We start from the raw sequence: 24,504 nt of genomic DNA on the forward strand, positions 1-24,504 counted from the left end.
AAAGTTCGTTATTCATATATCACATTCCGTGCCTTCAACCTCTTAAACGCTAGATATCGTGGATAGAATTACGCTCGTCGTGCCAGCGAATTTTACGGATCGACAGCTACGTGTCAAACAAGAACGAACGATTTTACCGTAGCATCGAAGACTATTTCTTTCTTTTTTTTTAAATTTAATTCAATTTGACTATTGTTGATCGACTGTCCCGTAATAGTACCAAGTAACAAACAGTTTTTAAACTCTATCATAATCTCTCTAAAATAAAGGATGTGCACGGTTGAAATTTCATCCCATGAATAGCGTTAATGATTTTCTCTAGTAATAGCTTTCAAGGAGATAAACTTGAAACGAAAACAATTTAGACGTTTTCTTAGATTCACGTAATGAAAGATTATCACTTAAACAACAATATTATACTCGCGCGAGATTCGACCATAAAAACATCAAGCGATACGATATAGGTGTTCTCCTGATGCAATAATCGGGGACACAAAAGGTTGTCATATACCGTCGTCATAATGCTTCGAAGGGATTAAGCGGCTGTATGAGTTCGAATAATGCGCCGTATGAGCGTAAACTTGTGGAACAGTCGAAAACAAAAGCTCTAAGCCGGCTAGTGGTCACGTGTAAACACCACTGATCGTGATATATGAATATAGACTACGGTACAGAGGTATACATGTATGTATATATATATATGCCGGGGAGGTTGTACGAACGAGCAAAGAAATATGAAATTTCGTTCGCAGATTGCTGTTCGAAACCTTGTATCAGTGTCACTGGATTATTTATAGCTATAAAGGAATTCACGGTGCGGTTAAACTGGGCCGATGGTGGTTATTGGAAAACTGCATATCAGCAAGGTCACATCAACGAGTATCTAAGCTTACCATAATTAATGGCGGAAAGGGAGAGAGAGAGAGAGAGAGAAAAAAACGACGGAGTTCCCCGAGGTGGAAGAATGTCAGAGAATTCGAAAATGGCAATATGTCGGAAACAAAATGTATTAATAAATTCGGTTTATTTATGAAAACGGAACGTACGATGAAAAAAAAAAAATTGTAGTCATCGTCATCGTTATATTTGCTTGCACACGCGATAGTCCGGGCTGCTCTTTAGCCGCGACATACTACGATTTATTTTAACAGCGATATCAACTCGCGTATTGTGCTAAACGTTCCCTGAGAGAAACCTATGTTTACTCGCGATAAAATATAGAGATGATACTGTAGACACGCAGGAAAGATCAAAATGAATATTCTTCACCAAGCATTAACATCTTCATTCTAATTGAATAAGATTTTCCTTCTGCAACTCTCAGAATGAATTTTCTTATCAAGTGGTGGTATTACGTATTGTATACATTAATCTTTCTGATAGAGAACAAACGATTTGACTCTTTTTATGGTATATGTATGTCAAATGAGAGACTTGCAACAAATGCTTGAGAAAAGTCAGTGTTGTACATTTATCAACTGAACACATTGAGAGAAACATATGCCAGGATAGTATATACATTAACATTAACAGTCATGAAAATACATCAAACTGTGCCGTAAATTCTCGAGAAAAAAGAATGTGACGTTATTCTCTTAAGAAAATAGTCGATTCACTAAGAAAATGGAAAATAACTGTACACATACTATTTGTATAAAAGCTTAAATCAACACTGACAAGTATCATATCAAGCATGCATATGTAAATCTAATCTGCATTCAAGCAATAATTTACGTGCAAATTGGGTCGTTACAAATTATATCTTTCGTGTAAATATGGTTTTATTGTTCAAACGAAGTGATTCTAGTTCAGTGTACTTGTTCATTGTACGGACAGTCCCAAAAGCTTTGTATTCTAACAGACATTAAATACATTTTACTTACGTATTTCAAAAAAAAAAAAAAAAAAAAAAAAATCAAAAAAAAAAAATCAAAAAAATTAAATTACACGCACAATCCGAATGATAAGGAAAAAAGCTGATGGGACGTTATCAATATGATGACAGAGTTGACTGAGAATGAAGATGATATCTTTGGGAGAACTTTGATGCTGCAGGTGCCACAATGCTATGTATCTAGCTTTCTACTTCATTTTACATTGTAAATCATAAGCAAACGATGGCGAGCGTTCACGCACGACGTTGAGGCAGGTAAAGACGCAACTAAAGAACGGAAAAAAAGAACTACATGGGGTGGTTTCCTTGTTGCGTACCGACAAAATCCGACGAGAAAATATCTTTTAGCTTGGCTTTCTTCTGAACCTGGTCTTTCTGCGTGTGGTATACTTTACCGCAAAGAGTGTTCCGACATGTAGCATGAGAAAAGAGAACAAACAAAAAGAAATAGTTTTGCCTTCTGAGAAAATAAAGAAAATGTGCGGAATAAATCCAAAGACGTCTGGCATGTCTAAAGAATTACGACGACTGCAACAACTGGAAGAGATCGATATCTTTTTCTTTTTTTTTTATACATATATATATATAGTATATATGTGTGTGTACTGCTTTTCTCTCTCTATAATATTCTACGGACCACAAATTAAAATGAACTTTCGATAAACTAAAAAGACTCGAGGAAAACCTTTCGTAGACTTGTAATAAACACAGATATTAAATGTCATAAAGTAGATCGCGCACGATTCAATCCTTTGGCTGGAAAGAAATAGATATATATACTCGATGTACGCGGCGCGACTTCGCATCGAACGATTTTCACTGGGTATTACCAAGAAAACTTTCGATCAACTGTACACCAAACTGAAGATGATATTACCGAGAACAACTTCACACTTTCTTTTCACATAAGCCCTCTTTTTTATCACGTACCTTCCAACAATCTTTGTATCAGGTTGTCGACGTTCAACTCGACATCCGCCATTTTTTCTTGCCACTGACTGACTGACCTGATGTTTGTAGACTAGATGATACGTTTGTGTACGCATTTAACTGCATATATCACTTTTGTCGATTTTCACTGTGTGCGTGTGTTGTTATCGACTGCCGGTCTCCACGTAAATACTAGATGATCACTGCAAAATCTAATTTTATCGTTATAAAATATTATTTCCCAGATAATGTGATCATCGATTTAGATGAATACAATTGCATTGTGTTTAGTTCAGCTATATATATATATACAACTGTAATACGTCTTATGTAACGTAAAATTTGTATTCTTATGTAAATGTATGCATATGAACAATAGCTATTTGCATATTGCGAGAATGTTTATGATTCCACCGTATCATTGAATTTACAATTTAAATAAGGCAACTAATGACTGATTTGTCTTGCGGTACACGAAAATATAATAAACCACGAAAATATAATAAAACCATATATTTATATGTACCAACGTAAATATCTACCATATACACTTCATTCATGATACAAATACATAATTTTGTAAACATAGCAATTTTATATGATTTTAATTGAAAATTAAAAATTAAGGACAGACAAAATGCGTCCTTGGAATGGTATGAATTAAACACAAGCTCTATTCTCATGAATAGAATATTTCTAAATATGTATAAAATTGTAATTAGATAATAAAATCGTAATACATTGTACTTACAATAAAAAGTACCGTTTGCTAATATTATATTCTAAATTAAAGCATACTATAAAATGTTCTACATTTTTCTATGTTTAATAAACTAAACCTTTAGAAAATTTTTGAGTAAAATCCAAAAGAAGATTTTTTTTACACTTTCTATATCGACTTATTTCTTAGATTGTATCACTGTACATATTTCTTAAACAAATCGCAGCTGTCAATTTTTGAGGAAATATGATAGATATTGCTGGATTTAAATAAAAGTATTTAATAATTTATATTAAGTTAGGCATATTTTCTGTGATAATCGGGTGGTGAGTCCGCGTAGTCCTGTTGAAGATTAAAAAGTTCAGTACTATTATTCTGTAAGTATATTAAGAAATCGTGAAAATGAGATAATAATAATTGTATGCTTCTTTCGTCTAGTGTAGTATATGATAACATTCCCCCAAGTCTCACTGCAAATATAGTTTGGCTTAATAATAATCTTTTCAATTCTACGTAAATTTATTACTATTTAAAAATAGTACCAAATAGCCTTAGTAAATGAAATGCACCATATAGTTGACTGGGCAGTGTTTCAGGATTATCATTCATAATTTGAATAAATTGTGGACGTTCCCACTTATATAGTAATTGTAAACCTAAAGAAATATTAAAATATTCGCGAATACCTTTAGTTATTTCTAATATACTTTCCCTAAAAATAACAAAGAATTTGAGGTTATATCTCTTTATAAAATTATATCTATAAAAATAATAATGATTTATATAAACATACCTAACAGAATCATTTTTTCCCAATGATTTTGATTCTACATACTCATCTAGAATTTTGTCAACTGTATTTTTTACAGGTAAAGAAGGTAGTTTATGATATTTTAATATTACTTCTGATTCATCTATAAGTACAAACTTCAATTCCTCTGGTATCTTAATTTTAACTTCAACTTTAGTAAGATATTCTTCTGTTTCACCAGATGGTTCTAGTCGGCTGTAATAAATTTTCTTATTTTTTTTTACATGTAGTATTTTTAGTACATGAAAATAAGTCTCTTGTAAAAATTAATAAAATTTCTCTTGAACTAACCTGCGTTTTTTACGTGGAGCATCTGATGTAGAATCATGTGACGATGATGGTGTCACACTGCTAGCTTTATTAAATCGACTGACACCTTTATCAACAGTTGCAACAGGAGTGCTGGCTCTGCTATCAGTATCTTTTTCACGTCCACCTTCATTTCTACGTCCTTGAGTTTTAGAAGAGGTGCTACCTTTTTTATTTTTTTGAGCAGATTGTTGATTTGAATGTGCTCTTTGAACTTCTTTTTGTCTCTGAACATTTGCCTCATTGTATTTAAGAACTCTGCTTTCAGGAACCCACTCATCCCAACTATTTACATTACAATCATAATTACAATCTTAACCATGTTAAAAGTAGATAATATAAGTTGAAATTATACTTCTTATTCCATCCTGCATAATGAATGAAATATTTAATTTGCTTCTCCTTTGTAATGGAGGACTTTAGACATTTTGCTTCATATATTAATGGCCCATGAAAACATAGAACTTTTTCCCCTACAAATTATGAGATATTTGTTAGAAATAAAATGAAAAATTACAGATGAATAAAAAAGATGTCTATTATTAAAGTGATAAAAAGTTATTAAATGTACGCCAGAACTTTTGATATAACTCAGTTAAAAATTAAGCATATACCTTCTTGAAATTTACACTTCGGCGGCATACTTGTGTCCTTTGAATTGCTTATTTTGGCTGTTGGTTTTTCAGTCGTCAGCTTTAAATATTCTCTAAATTTAGAAGATCGCACAGTAATTCGCGCCAATGGAAAATAAATTCTATTGATGAGTATAAATCAAACCTTTACGTATAGCGTCTTAGGCCTTCTATTAAATATTTAAAGCTTAGGCTAGTTCGCAACGCAAGCGATTATCCTAGTGACAAAGTCTTAACGCTAGGGATGTTTTCTCTCAAGCAATTATCAAGCCTGAGACGCGGATTTGTTGTAAGTTTAATTTCAAACTTAAACATGGACAACATAAATAAAGACGAGTGTCGAATCGTTAGATATATTTCTTTGTATTAAAATAAGTATTGCATATCGACTACAAATAATTGACATAATGATAGTTATATTTATATTTTTTTAAGCCAAATGTACAATCTGTGAAGTGTACGACAGTTATCTATTATTTATTCTAACCTATAGCGTATTAATATAAAGTACGAAAATAATCAATAATATTATTAGTATATACATTATGTCTAAATTTTATGTCTGTATATAAGATTGTAAATATATTTAAACGTATGTAAATGATTGCAAACATGTAAAAAATAATCAATATAGAAATACAAGCGATACTCCCTCCTCGAACGCTGACGCGGAAATGGCAAATAATCAGCTACGGCGCGAAGGTAAGTAGTGGCACGCAGCGCTGCGCATGCGCGCTTCGTTTGAACCTAAGGCAAATGCGTGCACTTCTTATTCAATAAAAGCACTGATCAAATGTTTTCATATATGCTTTTTAATTTTTTTTTTTTTTTTGACAAAATTATAATTGAAATAAAATATCAAAAACGTAGATTTAAATGTTAAAATTATTTAATCGTTTTATGCCGATTCATAATGATATAATAATGGCGTAAGCGTAAATATGTTCATGACGATCAAAATTAAGTTTTGATGCTTTATTTTATTATATCGTTATACGTATTAAACGTACATAAAAAATATCTCTTCTACTATACTATTTATTATTTTGATATAGACATTTAGAACTTATTCGGAAGTTTTACGAACGAATTTTCCAAGTGCAAAATTATCTATGTAGCAATTTAAATTTAAAATAGAGCCGAGTAACAAGTGAAGTCAATGTTGAATAACGGAAATTTCGATTCGAAAAAAAAAAAAAAAAAATAAATACATCCTTATTTTATCCTATATACAATAAGATAAAAGCATAATTTTTCGTCTAAGACATGATAAGCAAAAATATGAGGTTATGGAAAATTAAAAACATCACATCTTCCTATGATGTTACAGAAGGTTATATTTTGTAACTTCCTCTTCATTTTTTTTTAATCTTCTTTTTACTATATCTTTCGACGGGTCATGCCCGTAAAATGTGACAAAATTCTCGTTCGTCGTACTGATATATACATCACTCTTTTACTTTTTTTGTTTTTTAAAGACAATAGATCAGAATTAATTTAATTTTTTTTTTTTTTTTTTTTGGTTCCAGCAATATTTCTGAACAGTCTCTCAAATACATTCGTAGAAAAATGTTACTTGCTTGCGTGTATAACGCACATGTATGAATAACGATAAAAAAAAAAGAAAAAAAAAACTGACGAATTAGAATTGAACGAACTCTAAAAGAATATTTGTACATGAATATCTAAAGCAACGTATTTCTATTAAACGTTTTTTTCTTGTATTTCTTTTCTTAATTTAAATAATCAAACAGTTGTTACTCGTCGCTAACAACAATAATAATTTATCCCTACCACATTAGATCACGATTAAGTAAAGATCATAAAATTCCCGCTAAACGAAATGAGAAAAGAAAAAAAGAACTAAGGAAAAGCTCTGTTGTTCATTGTAAAATACGCCGAGCGCCTTATTCGATAGACTGCCAGAGGCGGGCCAGAGATTTCTCTTTCACGAATAATCTGGTTTAAAAAATGAAAATTGATGGACTACCATCTTCGCGATAAGTTATTGTAAAAAGATCCCGGTAAGTCTGAAAACGTCCCAATGACATTCGTAGCTTCATTTCCCTTTTTCTCCCTTTTTTCCCAATCTTCCTTTTTTCTTTCTTATAACTGATGTGTTTCTTAGATTGTACTTCCCCCTCATCGAACAGAATAAAATATACAATATATATATGTATCAATGAACCATTACTATTACACTTCTTAAAATATCAGATACGCTCAGACTTCGCCGAGATCCCCGCAAATATTCAGGTAGAAAATATCATAACTTCTCACTGGTGTATCGGGATCGTTAATCGAACCGTCAACCATCAAAAATTCATATCAATTACTTATCGTTATTCGATCATTACATTCATTCATACATCATATCACACATACTTTCTCTCTCTCTCTCAATTCATGTTTTCTTCCTGATTTTCTCCTTCTTTTCTCCGTTTTTCTTTTTTCCCTTTTGCTTTCCCTCTCGTTGCATGATGCATATGAAAAAAAGCGCGACGCCATTAGCTTACTCGAAAGGAAAAAGAAAAAAAGAAACGAGAAATAAAATTAGTACACAATTCTCTGTTACAAATAAGTATTGCGCGCTTACGAACCTTGTGCAGAATAATATTATCCGAGGATCTTTATCTTATTTGTTTTTCTTACGACGATAAAACGACGAGAGGGAAAGTTACACTCGATCATTTTCTTTTTCTTTTGTTCCAGAATTAAGCGATTATTGGTTGAAATAAATACACGTACAGCTAGAAGAAACATTTCGTTGATGTTTCTAAGTGATTTCTTAAAACGGGAAAAGTATGTTTTCTATGTTTCGTCCAGTGAAATATAATACAGCGATTATTCTGCACAATATTCGCTTGACTATAAAATATATATCTATATACTTATTACATATACATATACATCGTACATATATATAATAAGTGAATTTATAAACTAACATCTTTCTCGCCGTATAATGCTTCAATAATTAATTATTAATCATAATTAAAACTAACTAATCAATATTTCGTAATAATCGCAATGAGATGTCTGCAGCATCCGGTTTTTCTTTTTCTTTTATTTCCATTTTTTTTTCTTTTTTTTCTTTTTGTCTATCGGGGTTGTCAAGTTCTTACATTTTGCCTGACTATGTGTATATATATATGTATATATATAATATATATAATATATATATGTATATATATTCATATACTTTTGCATAGTACGTAAATTATTTACAGTTTCTTTTGCAGAAGGGTGTGATCATTATTGTGTAGGCACTATGGCTTTGGACGTACACTAATTGTAAGTTGTACGTTTAGGGTACATCCTTAAGAGACTTCCAACTGAGACAATTCCCTCCAATGCGTCCTCAACTCCCTCAAGGAACAATTATTCGTCGTTCAATCCTCTCTTTTTCTTCCTCTTTCATATTTGATGAAATTTTTCACTGTTAATGGCGACTTTTTCAAGTATTTCTCTCTTTTTTTTCTTTCCACGTCGTTTCACGCGGCAGAAGTCAAGGCGCACTGACGCAAATTTCTCTTCGAAAAATCCCCCTCTTTTATAAATCAGATCCAGAATAACATTGTACTCTGAGAAAAGAATCTTAGACGTTATTCATCGTCACGATTTCGAATTAAATATATGTGTGTTTACATGCAACGATACGCCCTAAGATTTTCATTTTGCTTTTTGAGATTTTTCCTTTACTTTTCACTCTCCTTTGTTCTCGTTATTATTTTTTTTTTCTCGCCGTACGCTCAAGTTCGTCTCCGTGTTCGCTAGGACATCATCGAAGAAGCTAACCCATGATGATCCATTAGCCTGACTGAATATAAGATTTTCTTCGGCAGAATCTATGAGATGATCAAGTGTTTCGTGTATGTACGTGTTTGTTACGTGTGTGTGCTCGTTTTTTTTTTTTTTTTCTTTACATGCCACAAAATGTTCCTTTCATTCGCACCGACAGATAAATTCAATTATTGTATACTTCTCTTTTCTTCGTGCATAGAACTGTACAAATTTTCGCTCTCTACTCGGAAAATTCGATCGATTACAAAAGTATATAGAATAAAAACTATGCCTTCCAGCCGCTCACGTTTCTCATTATCTTCGTTCTCTCTTTCTCTCTCTCCCTCTCACCCTCTCTCACTTTTTTTTTTATCCTCTCATATTCTCTCTCTTTTTTTTTTACAAACGAATTTCCTTGATTCCGCCGATAAAGCCTACTTTTAATACATGTTCACCTCGATAAATATTTTAATAATTACAATTTGACTTGTTCCGGACGGCGGCCTCTCGTTATGAAAGCACAAGATTTTAAAAAAAAAAAAAAAAAAAAAAAAAAAGAATAATCAGTCGTAATAACAAGAGAAAAACAACCGCCCGGAAAATACGTTATCCTTAACTCTTCAGTTAATCAATTATATATTATCACGTCGACAGAAACATGTACACTAGGAGGGATTTTTTTTCCTTTTCATTGAAATTCTAATGGTAATTTTCCTTCGTTCTATACAATTCAATGAATTAACCACAGATAAACGAAAAAAAAAAAAAAGAAAGAAAAAAAAAGGGAAACATCGCAGTTGTTCATCAATACCAGTCTCTCCTCTCTTTGAAACTTCAACTATATCCCCTTCCTTTCTACTTCAATTCGTTCTTCCTTTCTCAACTAGCTTTCCATAGGCTTAGATCATTTCTAATATTTATTACACATTGCACAAGAAAACGGCGCTTCGGAACCCCGCCAGAGTAGCTTTACAAAACTGATTAATCCCAGAAACTCAATCGGCCGCGACCGTATCAAGCCGGAAATACTCACCGCGAGCGTTCACCGTTGTCGTGATATGTTAATACCCCCCCCCCCCCCCCCCCTCCCTTCCCGCTGTGTGTTTTCTTATCCTCAAACCGAATTTCAAAAGTGGACCGACTGTGATAAACGCTATCCACAGTTGGTCATTTTAAAAAAATGTTTTTTGAAAAAAGAAAAAAGAAGAAAAAAACATACATCTCGACATGAGACACATTTTCGACAAAAGTACTCAGTATTCGAATAACGTATAACTATGTACTTTTGAATATATTTATACAGGTGTTCGTATTTCTTTCTCTTTAACTATGAAATTATATGAGAAACGAAATTTATCTGTAACAAAAAAAATTGCCAGAAGCTTATTGATTTTCATTGTAATTTAACAAACGTAATGCCCCTGTTATTATATTTTTCAATTATTATTATTATTCTAATTTGAATGATGGACCGACAGGTGATTTATATTCTTGTTGTTTTCTGTTCAATCGTTCCCTTTTGAAATGAATAAAATCAAAAATAAATTGAAAACGCCGATGCTGTTTGGATGAATCAGATGATCTCTACCTATTCGAATACTAAAGAGGCGAACTCATGTCAAAAAAAAAAAAAAAAAAAAAAAAAAAAAAAAAAAAAAAAAAGAAAAACAAAGACAGCAGTGTCTTTGGGTTTCTGTGTGTGTTTCTATGTGTCACGACGACGACGACGACGACGACGATGACGACGAATAAGGACGATATCCTTTAAAATTTAAAATCAAAGAGATCCGAAAGTCCTTCCTCCGTTCCTAACGCGAACGAATAGTCGTTTTCGGAGAGAGGCGGTTCCAGAGATAGCAGGTGCTCACCAAAATCGAGAATACTTAGATCTGCAACAGAAGAGAGAGAAAATGCTGGGATTGTCCCGTCTCATCGCTTTCATAGTCTATTCCTTTTTTCCACTTCTTTTCTTTTTATTATTAGAATTTTCATTCTTTTTCTTTGTAATTTTCCAAAAGACATTTGATTGTATCTGAATATTTTTTGAATATACTTATTATTTAAATTGAACGGGCATTCATCAGCGGGATTTAAACTGTTAAAATTGTTATATTAATTTACTGTTTCGTAATAAAAATTAAAAAGTTCGTTTGCATAATTATATAATCAGTAAATTATGTATTATATTGATTTCTTCATTTATTTCCGATAACATAAAAATTTTATGGATTATTCGTCGCTTGTATAGCTCAATAATAGACTGATGTTATTATTATAAGCAGGCAAATAGTTAAATAACAGTTAATATAAAATGAAAAATAATTAATTTTTAACAGTTCCCAATTTCTATAGATAATTTAGATAATTATATACATATATAATAAAAAATATTGGATAATTTAAATAATTTTAATATATTTAGATAATTATATACATATAATTATTATATGTATATAATTAAATAATTTAATATATTTTATATATTTAGATAATTATATACATATATAATAAAAAATATAATATATATAATAATAAGATATAACGTTCTAATAACACTACATATAAAGATAAAGAGCAATAGAATAGAAAGATTAGAAAGTAATCTGTTTCAATGAGATGAATATCAGAAGAACAAGTGCATTGAAACACAGACAAGCCAATAATTATTTGATCCGTGAAACGTACCTTCGCGCAACATGAACTTTGCTGTTTGAAACCGTTACCTAACTAGAACTCTGCCTGTGATGTGATTTTTATTTTATTAACACACAAGTCACAGCCAGAGCTCCATCAGGGTACGGCGGATATCCTCCATTGTTGAAAAAGTAGAAGACCAAGGAAAAAAAAGATAGCTCAAATCAATGGAATTAGTGAAAAATAATGAAATTGTTGCTATCTTTCTTTTTTGAAGAGGTTATTTTATTGTAAGAAACCTTACAGAATTCACTAACGGCATGCATTTCTTTCAAGTATTTAAACAAAATTTGTATATCAAAATGATAAATTGTTTATGCAAGGAAGAAACATGTTTCAAATACGAAGTATAGAGATAATAAACTACATGTTGAAAAATTTTTTATTACAAAATAAAATAAAATAAAACAAAATAAAGTGAAAGTACAACTGCGTTAACAATAATTTAAAAAAAAAAATAAAAGAAAAATAACGACAGAAGTGAAAAGGAGAAAATTAATAACAATTAATGAAATTATTAAAATTAATAGAAAATTAATAACTTTCTCAAAATTGTTTCAGTACCATTACAAATTACCATAAATATGTTAATATAACAAATTTAAGGAATTTGAAAAATGATGCAAGAAGATAAAAACAAGCTTAATATTTATATTAATTATTTTAGATATTTATATTAAATAGATTGTATTTATCTTCTTGCAATTATTAGCATGTGATGATAAAATAAAGCGAAACATTCAAAAGCGTGCGTGCAAAGAGAAACAGCGTAAAAAAGAAAATAATTATAAAAGAGAATAGAAATTAACATTGTATACAAATGCATTAACTTTGCTTTGCTAAATCTCTTATTTACTTAAAAGCATTTACAAATTCGTTAAAAAAAAAGGCGAAGGAAAAATAAAGACTAATAAGTAAATTTTAATAAATCCTAATTCAGAAAATATGCGCGATCCTACCTGATGTGCTAATTTGATCCTCCGTTTGGAGTTGGAATTTGCCACCACCCATTGGTCCATAATCGTCAGATTCGCATAAAAGTGCGTCTCTCATGCCCGCTAAACTGGTAACAGCAGATATAATCGGTGTACCTGAATGTGTATTCAATGAACTCTCGAGAGAAGGTACTGGTTCATCTCCGCTGGCTAACAGTTCAGGAGGCAAGCAAGGTATCTCGGATTCTTTTGACGAAGGCACAGGTTGCGTCGTCGTGTAACCCGGATTGGGAGACGTTTTCACGATAGGATCATCAGGACAAAGGAACACCTCTATCTCACCATGAGATGACCTCATGTGCATTTGAAGCTGTAAGCATACAAATAACTGATTAAATAAATAATCAAGAAATACTAAATTACAGACAAATTATTAAATTATGCAGAAATATTGATTCTAATTTCAACAATGATTTTTATAAAGAATAATAGTCACCTTTTGTTGACCAAGGTTATTGATAGGTTGTGGAACATGAAGTGTGGCTTCTGGCGGAGCTTTCACTGCCATTATAGCCTGGTCTTTGTACATTGGGACAGAACGTAAATCGTGATACGTTACATAAGCGTATTGTCGGTCTGCGCATAGCTCTCTAAGATTTTTGTCAGCACCGTGAATCAATCGATCCAAGGTGTTTTCCTTAGCTTCTAAATCTGCTACTTCCCTTCTGAGATCAGCGATATCGTTCTTGTCATTTGGTAATTGACCGCCTCTGTGAAATAAAACAATTAATTAAAAATAGTTTATCTATCGAGTAGGAAAAATTCGGTATTTGATTTTTCATAAATAACGAATAACGTACTTCCATTGTATGTTGTTTTTACTTTTCTTCTCCAAAATGCCTATGCCCTCCAATACATTCGTAATGTCGTATATACGACGTTTCTGTACTTCTAACTTTTCAGACGCTACGTTTAAATCTACAACACCGTCTTGACTGCTCTCGACTAAGTGTATGAACTTTTTTGTAAGTAAGCTCAGTGATGTATCATATCGCGTTCTCTCTACTGCTTTACCTGAAATCAAAGATAACGTTTCTTTTCCTCCAAAATGCGAACGATAATGTATTAAGAAAAAAAAGCTTGAAATTTACTTTTTGTAGGAGTGTGGCCAACTAGAGAACTTGATCCAGATCTCCTACGTTTACCTCTAGGAGCCTTAAAGGCAGATTGGCTAGGACCTGTGGTACCCATTTCCAAATTCAGTCTTCGTTTCACCGCCTGAACTGATATTTGCTATAAATAATGAAGTAATATTAATATACTGCAATATTAATTTTAATATTACAGAATATTTTATTATTACAGAGTATATCATAATTGAATTAAATATTTTGAGAAAATTAAAAAAAGGAATGATTTCTAAGCAATTTTATTTATGATAAATAATTGATTTTTAAAGTTATAGTTTAATAATATTTAAAATTTTTTTATAGTATAGTACAAGAATATCATAATTCGTTGAATGAATCTATTCACCAGGAATTAATCTAAAAATTATGTCAATGTAGGTTTATTTACTTCAGTTCGTGGTGGTGGTTGTGTAGGTTTTCTTGTTACTTGATAACAAGGTGTTTGCCCATATTGGTGATCTTGAAGATGAGGACTTGGTGTTTCTTCAGCTATTTTTTGTGTTTGAACTTCATCTAAAGAGCCATCGTCCAAAAACTCTGTTTTTACTAAAAGTAATTCATGTAAAATACACAGATGAATTAATTAAAAATAATGAAGAGACATGCAATTAATACATACGTAATTTAGTCTCTCCCATATCAGGTGTGACAGGCCTGGCAGGATCTTCCAAGATCACTTGTCTCCTAACTCGAGGCATCTTTACTGTTTATGAGAATCTGTAACAGTTATGATAAAACATATAAAATAATAAGTAACATATAAAATAAGTTTATGCAATATGAAGATCATTATGTAAAACTTAGATAAGTAATATTGAAAAAGATAATACTGAAAAATACAGTAAGTATTATTTTCTTCAATCATTTCCAATCAAGAATTTTAAATATTACACAAACATTTAATGTCATAGAACATATGAAAATTATACCATAATATGTTAAAAAGTATGTCAAAGTATGTCATTTTATTAGAATAGTACTACTAAATATATGCTTTTAATAACAAATGATAAATAAGATTTATTATTCACCTAATATCAAATACTTTTGTTACTTTGTATTAAAATTAAGTTTCAATGGCAATTACAATTTGGGAAAAACAATTAATCAAAAATTTCTTACATCATATAAAAACATTAATGTAAATTATACAAATACATATAATTTAAATTACTAAACACATATTAAAGAAGATGTTATCAAGAAAATATAAACATTTCTAAATATACTGTCCATTTTTAAGAAAATACAATGAAAAATATCTAACATAAATATTTCATAAATTTTCTCATAAAATATACAAGGTATTACAATAAACTTATTAGCGAATACAAAATATTAACTAATACTTCTATATTATTTGAAAAACTATCTTTTATTCTATAAGTTTAAATCACTAATTACATTCTATATCAATAAATATTTTTTTTAACATCATTATATATCTGTATAATTTATTAACAATGAAGTGAATGTTGATAATGTTGATTATGACTTTTATAAGTATATTTCCTTGATTATGTTTCGTTAAATCGAGCTGTCGAAGGTTTAAAGAAAACGTGTCATGCAGTACACATCGTGTATGAAGGTTAATAAATGTATACTGTTTTGGCGGACACGTATTTTTCATTTGATATCATTTGTCGCAAAAAATTATTTATTATCTGAAACGTGCCGTTACTAGATATTAATGAAGATTGAAAGTGAGGAAAAAAAAAAATTGGTCGAATAACATGAAATTCAACATCTTAATATGATATTAGTACCTTGTTAACCTTATTTGCAGTATATGCTTTATCAAAAATATACCATTTATATATGAAAATTATTGACAACGAGAGGTGCGGATCCGATAAAAATTTCTATCGATCGTTGTCCCTTCATTCTCGAGTTTTTGTCAGTGCCATCCATTTGTGAGTGTAATTTATTCGGTCGCGATAACACATTTAAGGAGAAGCGACTTTTTAGATGCATATCAAAGAACAGACAGCATAGGGGAAAAGGTTTTTGTTCTTGAATCAAGCAACATTGGTAGATTCTAATAATAGAACTCGTATTCCAAAGAATTTCGCATTTGTCTTCACGAAGGAAATGACAAACTTTCGTGTTACAAAAATAAAAAAAAAAAAAAAAAAAAAAATGATGGAAAATATATGGGCAATCATAAGAATTAATTCTATCATTGTACAATCAATATAACATTTACAAATAAATGTTTAACTGATCTATTCGATATTATTTTTTATATATCATTCTCTATTTATTTTTTATGCTTTTATGATAAAATATTTTATTTATTATATACTTGAATTATATCTATTTTGGCGAAAATAATGACGTTTCAAAGATAAAACAATTTGAATATTTAGAATGTAATGGTACATAAAAATAATCTGTTTTATGAAATAACGAAACGGAAGTGGTCGACCAAACGGCAAGGTGACAATTCTGCAAGTATTGAACATCTGGTGAAACCTACAGATCAATTTCTATATTGTACTTTAATGCGAGTGTACAGCAGCTGCAAAGATCGAGAGAAAAATAAATGCAAAAACAAAAAGAAACTGAAACAGACATTGTTCGTTATGTGACTTATGATTTTTTTTAGGTTTTTAACAGCCATTTCCTGTAATTTTTATAAAAACGGCAAAATTATACTATGCAACAATTTCGGCAATTAATAAGATTCAATCACTTTATAAACAAGTTAAGGAAACACTTTATAAATAAGTTATATTATTGTTTAAAATATCAAAGGTAATCTTAATTATAAGCAAATGGTCCGTGTATTATTTATTTATAAATGTTATGATATAAAACAATACTAATTTAAGAGAAAACTGAAATGTAAATTTCACTTTTTGAATAATGACATTCGAGGTACCATTTCTCGATTAATTTCCAATGCGTTAACTAAAAAAAAAAAAAATTCCCTAGAGTTACATATTTCCTTTCATTATCTATTTATTCCGATTCTACGACACGATGTTTCATCGTGTGGAAGCCGAGATCACGGAAAAACAAAATAGCCGCGAAAAAGGAGGAGAAAATCGTTCCTAAGGCCCCCGTTTTCAAAAGACTCGTTACGCGCCTGAGCGGAGTGAGAGACCCACGATGCAGACGCGTACGAGAATTTTCGAAAAAAAGATCAAGCGTCCCGAGAACACGAGGCAGCGTTCCGGGTGTGGTTTAAAGAGGCACGCCGCAGGATCGTCGTGTTACAGCAGCCTTGCGTTGTAAGCAGTTTTAGAAGCAAACTCCCGGTCGAACTGCGTGGTTGTCTCGTTTTCGCTTGTTTGGCCGAGTACACACCATACCACACCGTATACAACGCGAACGATCGCGAGGCCAATAGCACGATAAAGCGCATTCGAAGGTTGGGAGCAATGCACGGTGCGGACGCATTGATTGGTAGGATGTTATCTCAAAGATAAAACCCAACTAGTGTAACTCGCGTCAACGGCATTGGATGTAGAACTAGCCTAGAGCCCATCGATTGGTAGGAGCGTGCTCTTTAAAAGACTAGACATAAACGTTCACAAACGTTCCACACGAACGATCTTTAAGGAAGCATACGATAAATCCAATACCTTCGTTTGATGCAACAGTTACATTTTTCCTTTAAATCTTTCTATCTTTCTTTCCTTTCCTCTACCAATTCATAGAATATGGAAATCTGAAAAGTGCGCAGTGCACTAGAGATAAGAAATATAGCGAAAGCTTCGAGTGGGTATTGGACAGATAAATAGGAATGCCCCGTGTGTACAAGGCTTCAGACCCCAGATGTTAGCGACGAACCTTGCTGTCCCCCTTTTTTTTCCGCTCTTCCGCTCGTGGAAACCGTACAGGTCGCAAGGTCTATCAACAGGACCCGAACAATCGTTGTCTTTCTTTTATTATTTTGCAATGATAAAAACAAAAAAAAAACCGTATATGCATCATAATGAATCTGATCTTACAGATTGTTTGATTGTCACAGAGTGACCGCAATCAGCTGTCGATCGAAGGTTCAGAGGTTGTTTTCATTTCGTTTTTTGTTTATTTTTTTTCTAGTGTATTTGAAATACTATGTAAAATGTTCGACCACGGTCAAAACAACAAACTCATTGCGATTTTATTAAAGACGGATAATGCGTGCTTGCGATATAAATCCACACGCCACGCACCGAAGCGGCCATGCATACGAGAGCGAGCGAGTGAGCGCGAGCGAGCGGACAACGAGGGAGCGCGATTATGCGAGCGCGCGCACACACACCACAAGGAATACGCACACAGGAAGGGAAACGGCACGATTCGCACGCAATACGTAGAGCCGTTTAAAGAGCCAAGCCGGGACTAGAGTATCCCTAGTTAGGCGTGCTACCGGCACGGTCATGAGGAAACCTAGAATCAATGCACGCTTTCGCGGTTAATCGTAAGAAATGCCAGCGACTTTCGACGCACTAAATCGGTTGCGCCCGAAATAACGGGCCATTCTTTTCTTTTCTTTCCTTTCCTTTCTTTCTTTTTTCTTTTCTTTCCTCTCATCTCTTTTTCTTTTCATTCTTTTCTTTCAGTTTATGCGCTCCAGTAAGCATATCTTTCATACACGATAGAGACTGCGATAGAAAAAAAGGTATGTTGTAAAACACACTCTCGGCTTCTTGGATGGGAATCCGGAGTGCGATGTTCCGAAACAACTTTGTTACTATTTCCCCTAGACAAAGAAGTTTTTCTCTCGATCGGGGTCAAAATAAATGAATACATATTGGGGAAAAACTGATTGTACGCGTGTTTATTTCCACTTACTTGGCTCTCAAGCGTGCGGTAGAAACTGCACAGTATTTTGAGACGGAGGCCCACGCTCTCTTCCGGGAGGTTCAGCCAGCACACGGCGCGGCGCGTGTCACAGCACCGACCAGCGAGGCATATCCGTGCCTCCTCAATGGCAAATACGTCGCCGTCGTGATCGTGATCGTTGTTATCGCGTTGTCGATATTTCTAGATGCTGTTTTCACTTAGGCCTGTCGATGACAGGACAGAGAAACGTGCTCGCCCAAGAGTCGACCAGACGACGAACCTTCTCTCCTAACCCGGTCTCCCGAGGCTAACCCGTCCACGTAATGTTTCTGTTACTTTTTTTCCGCTTTGGTATATATCATATACACACTTTGTACATACGATTTACTACTCCCTCGCCCTCACTCGTTTTCTCTCCCTCTGTCCTTCTTTCTTAGCTTACAAACCGTTGTCGTTGTCCTCGTCGTAGTCGTAGTAGTTGCGTGGCCTTTATTTCTCTCTCTTTCTCTCTCTCTCTCTCTCTATATATATATATATATCTATCCCTTTCTCTCTCTTTCTTTTCCACGCTTGTTTTTCTATATATTTGTTTCGCTTTGCCTCTCTACCGCACTGGTGCGGTATCCATTTTCTGCAGGGCCGATCTCGGCAATAGGAACGACAGCCCAAGCACCAGCAGCAGCGGACTGGGGACCCGAAATAATCGCGCGTAAAGGGCCGAAACTGTACGTGCGTTCGCTGTGTTTTCAGGTTCCAAGCAATGTACTGGCTCTAAAGTTCACGATATGCCCCGCCTCGACATGATCAGTCGAGCCACCGACGAGAAAACGAACCTTTTCCGTCGGGGTGTCGCGCGCACACACGAGGCCGGCTCGTGAGCTGGGCGATTGGATGAACGGGGCTGGCTGGCGCGCTGGCAACTGGCTCGGGCTACGAGGAAGATAGACCCGCTTGTACCGGTAGTAGTAATACCGAACCTCGTGTCCGTGCGCTCTACTGCGCTCTCACCAACACGCGTACTAACGTGGTAGTGGCCTTCCACTACTGACTCAATAAGTTCTTGAACGTGCCTCTGTCATTGTGCTAGTACGTGCTTAGGCGCCTGTCATGTGTCGGTGTGTTCGTGGACGCGCGCCTATAACGTACCGGCGCACCGGCCATCTGCCGGTCGCACACAGGAGTCGAATACGCGCGCCAAAACCGTCACTTCGCTTTTCTCCGTCCGTAACTACCGCGCCGCCAGCAATAGCAGATATCCAAAAAAGTTCCTAGATCGTGACACCTTTTCTCAATTCTTCACAGAATTTACACTCATCCACTCGTTTTTGCCTGTCTCTTGGAACTGTTCAAACAGCTATGATCTTCCAGGCATTCGCGACAACGTTTGTTTATATTCGTTGGAGTTCGATGTTCCACGATGGATACACGATGTCACGCTTTTCCGTTACAGAATGTCACCGATGTTGATCGAGAAACAGACCGTGGAAGATCAGAAATACAGAAATTGCACGAACTTTTCACGGAGACAGGGAACATACGCGCCAAAACTGTCCCTCCTGTTTTCCACGAAACTGCCACGCAAGCTCCGGCATGTAGGTGAAAAATCCCTATGCCGCGACTTTCTCGAAACACGTTCAAGTTTGATGTATCGGTTATTTGTATTTGACAGCTTAAAACGTTACGATATATCGTCTTTAGAGATTATTACTGTCCCAGTCCGCCATGGTCAGGGGTGTGCGCTTTCGAAACCGACCACGCTTGATGTTGGCAGTGAGTCCCTTTAACATGGGCCTTATCACGAAGGAAAGGGGGCAAGAATCAAACGAACGATTAACACACATCCGTATTATGTAATTTCCGAAACTCTTTAGTTCTCTTTTCTGAGCACACACACTTCTGAAGATTCAGAGGATCCCACTCCCTGTCGTTTCTTGCCCGAAACTAAGCGGGCGGTCGTCGCTTCCTTCACGATGGAGGGGTGTTGGATGCCAGGGCCGTACCGTTTTGCACGTGCAAAAGTATGCTCGATTTTTTTTTCACATGTTTTCGCACGACAGTTCTCAACGTCAATCGATGACTCACATTCGAATTCGTATTTTCTTTCAATTACAATTTTATTACAACAATTCATAAGTTAATCCTTCTACATTTCTCGCAACTACGAATTTTTACTAACACGAAACATAAAAAATATCTTTATTGTACATTTATAAAAATATACAAATATTCGTATATAATACTTGTCATATGTTTCTCGCTATTTAAAAGTCACTGTTAACAGCTTCAACAACAATCGAACAGCTGTTAGCATAACAAGCACAATATATAAATAAATTAGGGACGTTTAATGTTTATGTTACTCAAGTAAATTGTGTACAGTTATATATTTACGATTATATATATTTATGAGGTTGTTCTTGATCGATATCAGTATCTTCGATAAGAAGGCAGGATCCCTTGGCGCATTTGTACGTACCTGAGGCAGGTAGCCAAGAAGGGAGCCCGGTGTTTTCTTCGTAACGTATTTATTTGAACCCTATGCAACTACAAAAGGATCGTGCCCTACGAAGAACTTAAGAGAAGGTACGTACCTCCCTTCTTGCTCCTATATTTTTATGTGCTTTTCCGTTTTCGTATCTTAAACATGGGGCGCCAAAAAATCAAACGAAAGGTATAGAATTGGGCCCGAGATAGCTATATGTCTACGATCACGAAAAGTTCAGGACGTTCCGATTCAGGACGATCGAGGATCTGCATCGCTGAGTACGTAATCGCTTTCACTTCAGCATTTTGCGTGTGTTTGCCAATCGTGAACTCTTCTCCTAACGCCGTCGCAGAGATCTTGAAGTTCTCGCGGTCGAAATTAGTGATCTTCACTTTCTGATAACACAAAGGGATACTTTCTCTTACAAGACTCACAAAAACAGCGTATCAAGGGCGGAATGAGATACTTTATTTCGATTTGTACTTTATTTCCAAATTGTTAATTAAACATATGAAATGAGACGATTCATCGATTAAATGACACCATGTAAAAAATAAAAAAAAAGTCGAAGAAATGTTAAGTAATGCGTTTTTATAACTGACAGGGAATTTTAAATCTAACGATGATGTAATCAAAGTTCTAGGAATGTAATATACCTTTGCAACGATAAACGGTTCGGCACTAAACATGAATAATAACTCGTCGAGGAAATGGAAAAGAAGACTTTCCAAGTCGTGTCCTTCCGCTTCTATGTGGTGCAACTGTGTCATTTGAACACGCTCTAAATCTGTCATGTACCCAAACATGGCCACCGCACATTGTTCGAAAGCTTCTTCCAGAGTATCGCCCCATGCGTGCAATCTATAATACGCTACAAATATTATGATACATTCTTACTTCAATAACGTAATATCATTAGACCAATTTAGAGACTTTTCGCTCTGTTAACAGTAACTGTTCGTTGTCCTACTTTTTGTTTTAGGTTATCTCCGCAAGTAACCTCTAAAATATATCCTCTTTGATCGTAAGGGATTTATGAACTGAATACTTACTGTACGTCCGCCGTGTGGTCCAAATCTAAAACATAAAACGTATGCATGACTGTCTGTATTTTCTTAAACAATTGGATGTAAAATGACATTGTAAATTTTGTTTTCGACTAGTCCACATGTGGCAAAATGGATGCCGGTATAATGGCGTGCCGGTTGCCGGTTATATCATTCTAGCATGATAAAACTATTCACTTCGCGAATTTGATGCGTTATTACGCTCAGGATACGATATTGGATACTTACATTCGTATTTAGCCGGAGGTATTACAAAATCCTCTTTGCTCAACGCGTCCATGATTGCGCACAGCTGATCTCACGTACGTGAATAACCGATCAGCTGATTCTCTGACAGGTTTAATCAATGGCGGTCCCGGTTATGCGTGTACGAGATTGTACTACGTAGATGGCGCTACATAAAAGTATGCCTCACGATCTAGATTACCGACCGAACGAAGTCGGTAAATGTTTTTCTCAATGTGAGCAATGATGTGATTACAAAAGAAGTAATTTAAATTATAAAAAATTTAACAATACTCAAAGGCAAAATTAATAATGATTAATTATAATATTTTTGATTAACATTTCGAGTAGATTACGATATTTCGCAACGTTCGTGTGATCTGTTTAAAGGCGTAGTATATTTGTTTAGATTTGTGTACCTTTTTCGAATGTTTATATTTGCCATTTCAAAGAAAAACTAGCTTATATATCTTAAGATTATGAGTTTTAATTTACTCGTAGTTGCTCCCTCGTTAGATACGGATTTATCGAAGTATTTACAAATCGCTATGCAACATGCAATCTAGTATAGATTTCGAATTTGTGTCATTTGCATTAGTTTCCACGATAGCGTTCAGTGAGCGGTGAACCGCATAATCAGCCTACAAATGCTAACCAATAGATCTGCGTAATTTTCTTCTGAACAAATGCAAGGTACAGTAATTGACTCATTTTTTGAAAATATAAAAATTAAACATTATATTGTGGATTTTGTAGAATATTAAAAAAGAATACTTCTACTATAGATATTTCGTATTTTTCAATGTGTTTCTTTCTTAGCAATTCTTCTTTTTCGTAATTCTTACAAACGCATTGATAGTCACAATCTTATCACCTAACTATCACTGTATTACTCACCTAACTGTCACTGTATTTATAAAAGTTTAATGTTGTAAAAATGGATAGAAAACATATAAAAATACATGAAAATATCCAAAATCTGCTTATCATAATATTTCTAATTATTTATTCCATTTTCCATTAATTTAATTTAATTTCAGCTTACTTATTATTACCAAATCTAAATTATTAATAAATTCATTAACCTAATTATTCTAGTGAAACCGATATCGAGTTGATAGTTCTCCTGCTGTTTGAATAAATTATCGAACCGTTTCGTCGACGATCGTTTGCTCGTTCGTTCATCGGTTGCTTCGCTGATTAACTGTGTCGATCGATCGATCGATCGATCGTTCGAAAAACCGAGTGAGAGTCAGATAGACTGATCAGGCATGTAAGTATGTGGTACAGTTTCGTTGGCCGTTTTTCTTTGTCAGTCGCCTCCCCGATGAAAACTAGTTTCTCATATCGATGCGATGTGATCCAAGGGCGTCCGGTTCGTGCGCTCTCCGTAATCCCCTGTTACATAAAACTGCGTAGACGGTACCGTAGCAATTCCATAGGGACATCTTGTCGTCATCTGTTTACAGTATCGTTTTCAACTAGCCACCGTTGGTAGCAAGGTCACAAGGTCACGGATGGCTACTTTTGCTCGCACGTGATCTACGCGCGATCTTATTGCCACGGGTCATGCTTTTATCGATCGTTGTTTATCTTTTCGATCGATTGTGTTTCTAAGAATATTCTCTGATACCAATCAGGTATTTAATTTTATCTTGGATTTGGAAATGAAATAATTGAGGTGAATGATAGAGGGATATTTTTGAAGCAAATGATTCAGTGTAACCTTTAACTGGTATTACTGGACATTGCGATCCTTACAAATTTAGATTTTACGTTGCTCAATTTTGAAATTTTTAATTTGATTTAATTTCAGAGAAGCGATCAGAGAGTATGAAAAATATAAAATAAAATATTCCAATATAATTGTCACGTTTATCTGCGATAAATGAACTTATTCTAAAAGATATCAAAATATATACCATCTTTGTTAATAAAATTTTTACATTTTATTAATAAAATATACATTGATATTAGCATGTCGTAGTATAAGATAAAACTTAGACTAATGTATCTTGCATTCTAATGGTCACAGTACAATAGAGTTTC

At 33.9% G+C, this 24,504-nt stretch overlaps 4 protein-coding genes and 1 long non-coding RNA gene across 8 annotated transcripts in view; all 5 read right to left on the reverse strand.

Annotated features, from left to right (window-relative positions):
• The window catches only part of LOC122534556 (serine/threonine-protein phosphatase PP1-beta catalytic subunit), a 9,129-nt gene extending 6,149 nt beyond the window's left edge, over positions 1-2,980 (reverse strand). The window contains exons 1-2 of one of the 2 annotated variants that reach the window (XM_043665316.1): positions 2,825-2,960; positions 2,212-2,283 (exon numbers count right to left, since the gene is read on the reverse strand). In XM_043665316.1, coding sequence (XP_043521251.1) covers positions 2,212-2,283; positions 2,825-2,876 — 124 coding nt within the window. In that variant the 5' untranslated portion in view covers positions 2,877-2,960. Of the gene's footprint in view, positions 1-2,211; positions 2,284-2,824 lie in introns of both variants that reach the window. The other variant, XM_043665317.1, reaches the window with a different exon arrangement.
• LOC122534562 overlaps positions 1-10,432 on the reverse strand; it is a 17,377-nt gene extending 6,945 nt beyond the window's left edge. Inside the window, exon 1 of the long non-coding RNA XR_006307925.1 lies at positions 7,683-10,432. This is a non-coding gene — a long non-coding RNA (uncharacterized LOC122534562). The remainder of the gene's footprint in view (positions 1-7,682) is intronic.
• On the reverse strand, positions 3,645-5,451 carry LOC122534557 (mortality factor 4-like protein 1). Its single transcript, XM_043665318.1, has 6 exons — positions 5,280-5,451; positions 5,021-5,138; positions 4,648-4,950; positions 4,339-4,551; positions 4,088-4,257; positions 3,645-4,015 (listed from the first exon to the last, which is right to left on the reverse strand). Exons 1-6 carry the CDS (start codon positions 5,305-5,307, stop codon positions 3,843-3,845), a joined length of 1,005 nt encoding a protein of 334 aa, XP_043521253.1. The 5' UTR covers positions 5,308-5,451; the 3' UTR covers positions 3,645-3,842.
• A 5-nt stretch (positions 10,433-10,437) lies between the features above and the next one.
• On the reverse strand, positions 10,438-20,746 carry LOC122534554 (transcription factor E2F3-like). 3 transcript variants are annotated; one of them, XM_043665313.1, is made up of 9 exons: positions 19,060-20,746; positions 18,688-18,985; positions 14,519-14,616; positions 14,288-14,445; positions 13,861-14,002; positions 13,570-13,783; positions 13,206-13,479; positions 12,734-13,079; positions 10,438-10,969 (listed from the first exon to the last, which is right to left on the reverse strand). In XM_043665313.1, the coding sequence occupies exons 3-9, from the start codon at positions 14,595-14,597 to the stop codon at positions 10,845-10,847; spliced, it is 1,338 nt and encodes a 445-aa protein (XP_043521248.1). In that variant the 5' UTR covers positions 14,598-14,616; positions 18,688-18,985; positions 19,060-20,746; the 3' UTR covers positions 10,438-10,844. The 3 variants fall into 3 exon arrangements, with proteins under 3 accessions (XP_043521248.1, XP_043521250.1, XP_043521249.1); XM_043665315.1 differs by lacking the exons at positions 18,688-18,985; positions 19,060-20,746 and adding an exon at positions 15,709-16,057; XM_043665314.1 differs by lacking the exons at positions 18,688-18,985; positions 19,060-20,746 and adding an exon at positions 15,666-16,056.
• Positions 20,747-20,857: 111 nt separating this feature from the next.
• LOC122534561 (protein archease-like) lies at positions 20,858-22,602 on the reverse strand. The gene is made up of 4 exons (XM_043665323.1): positions 22,459-22,602; positions 22,216-22,240; positions 21,820-22,024; positions 20,858-21,558 (listed from the first exon to the last, which is right to left on the reverse strand). Exons 1-4 carry the CDS (start codon positions 22,508-22,510, stop codon positions 21,373-21,375), a joined length of 468 nt encoding a protein of 155 aa, XP_043521258.1. The 5' UTR covers positions 22,511-22,602; the 3' UTR covers positions 20,858-21,372.
• Between the last annotated feature and the right edge of the window lie 1,902 nt (positions 22,603-24,504).

The sequence above is a fragment of the Frieseomelitta varia genome, unplaced genomic scaffold (assembly GCF_011392965.1).
Source record: "Frieseomelitta varia isolate USP_RPSP 00005682 unplaced genomic scaffold, Fvar_1.2 scaffold_613, whole genome shotgun sequence".
Taxonomy (NCBI): Eukaryota; Metazoa; Arthropoda; class Insecta; order Hymenoptera; family Apidae; genus Frieseomelitta; species Frieseomelitta varia.

Excerpts from the sequence above, each read along its gene's own strand:
- LOC122534554 (XM_043665313.1), bottom strand. The coding sequence starts at position 14,597 with ATGCCTCGAGTTAGGAGACAAGTGATCTTGGAAGATCCTGCCAGGCCT. Across the intron at positions 14,003-14,287 it reads AACCACCACCACGAACTGAA|CAAATATCAGTTCAGGCGGT; the intron begins GTAAATAAACCT and ends CATTATTTATAG. Across the intron at positions 13,784-13,860 it reads TGGCCACACTCCTACAAAAA|GTAAAGCAGTAGAGAGAACG; the intron begins GTAAATTTCAAG and ends CTTTGATTTCAG.
- LOC122534561 (XM_043665323.1), bottom strand. The coding sequence starts at position 22,510 with ATGGACGCGTTGAGCAAAGAGGATTTTGTAATACCTCCGGCTAAATAC. Across the intron at positions 22,241-22,458 it reads ACCTCCGGCTAAATACGAAT|ATTTGGACCACACGGCGGAC; the intron begins GTAAGTATCCAA and ends TTTATGTTTTAG. Across the intron at positions 21,559-21,819 it reads AACCGTTTATCGTTGCAAAG|AAAGTGAAGATCACTAATTT; the intron begins GTATATTACATT and ends TTGTGTTATCAG.
- LOC122534557 (XM_043665318.1), bottom strand. The coding sequence starts at position 5,307 with ATGCCGCCGAAGTGTAAATTTCAAGAAG. Across the intron at positions 4,258-4,338 it reads GGAAAAAATGATTCTGTTAG|GGAAAGTATATTAGAAATAA; the intron begins GTATGTTTATAT and ends TGTTATTTTTAG. Across the intron at positions 4,016-4,087 it reads TCATTTACTAAGGCTATTTG|TGAGACTTGGGGGAATGTTA; the intron begins GTACTATTTTTA and ends CTATATTTGCAG.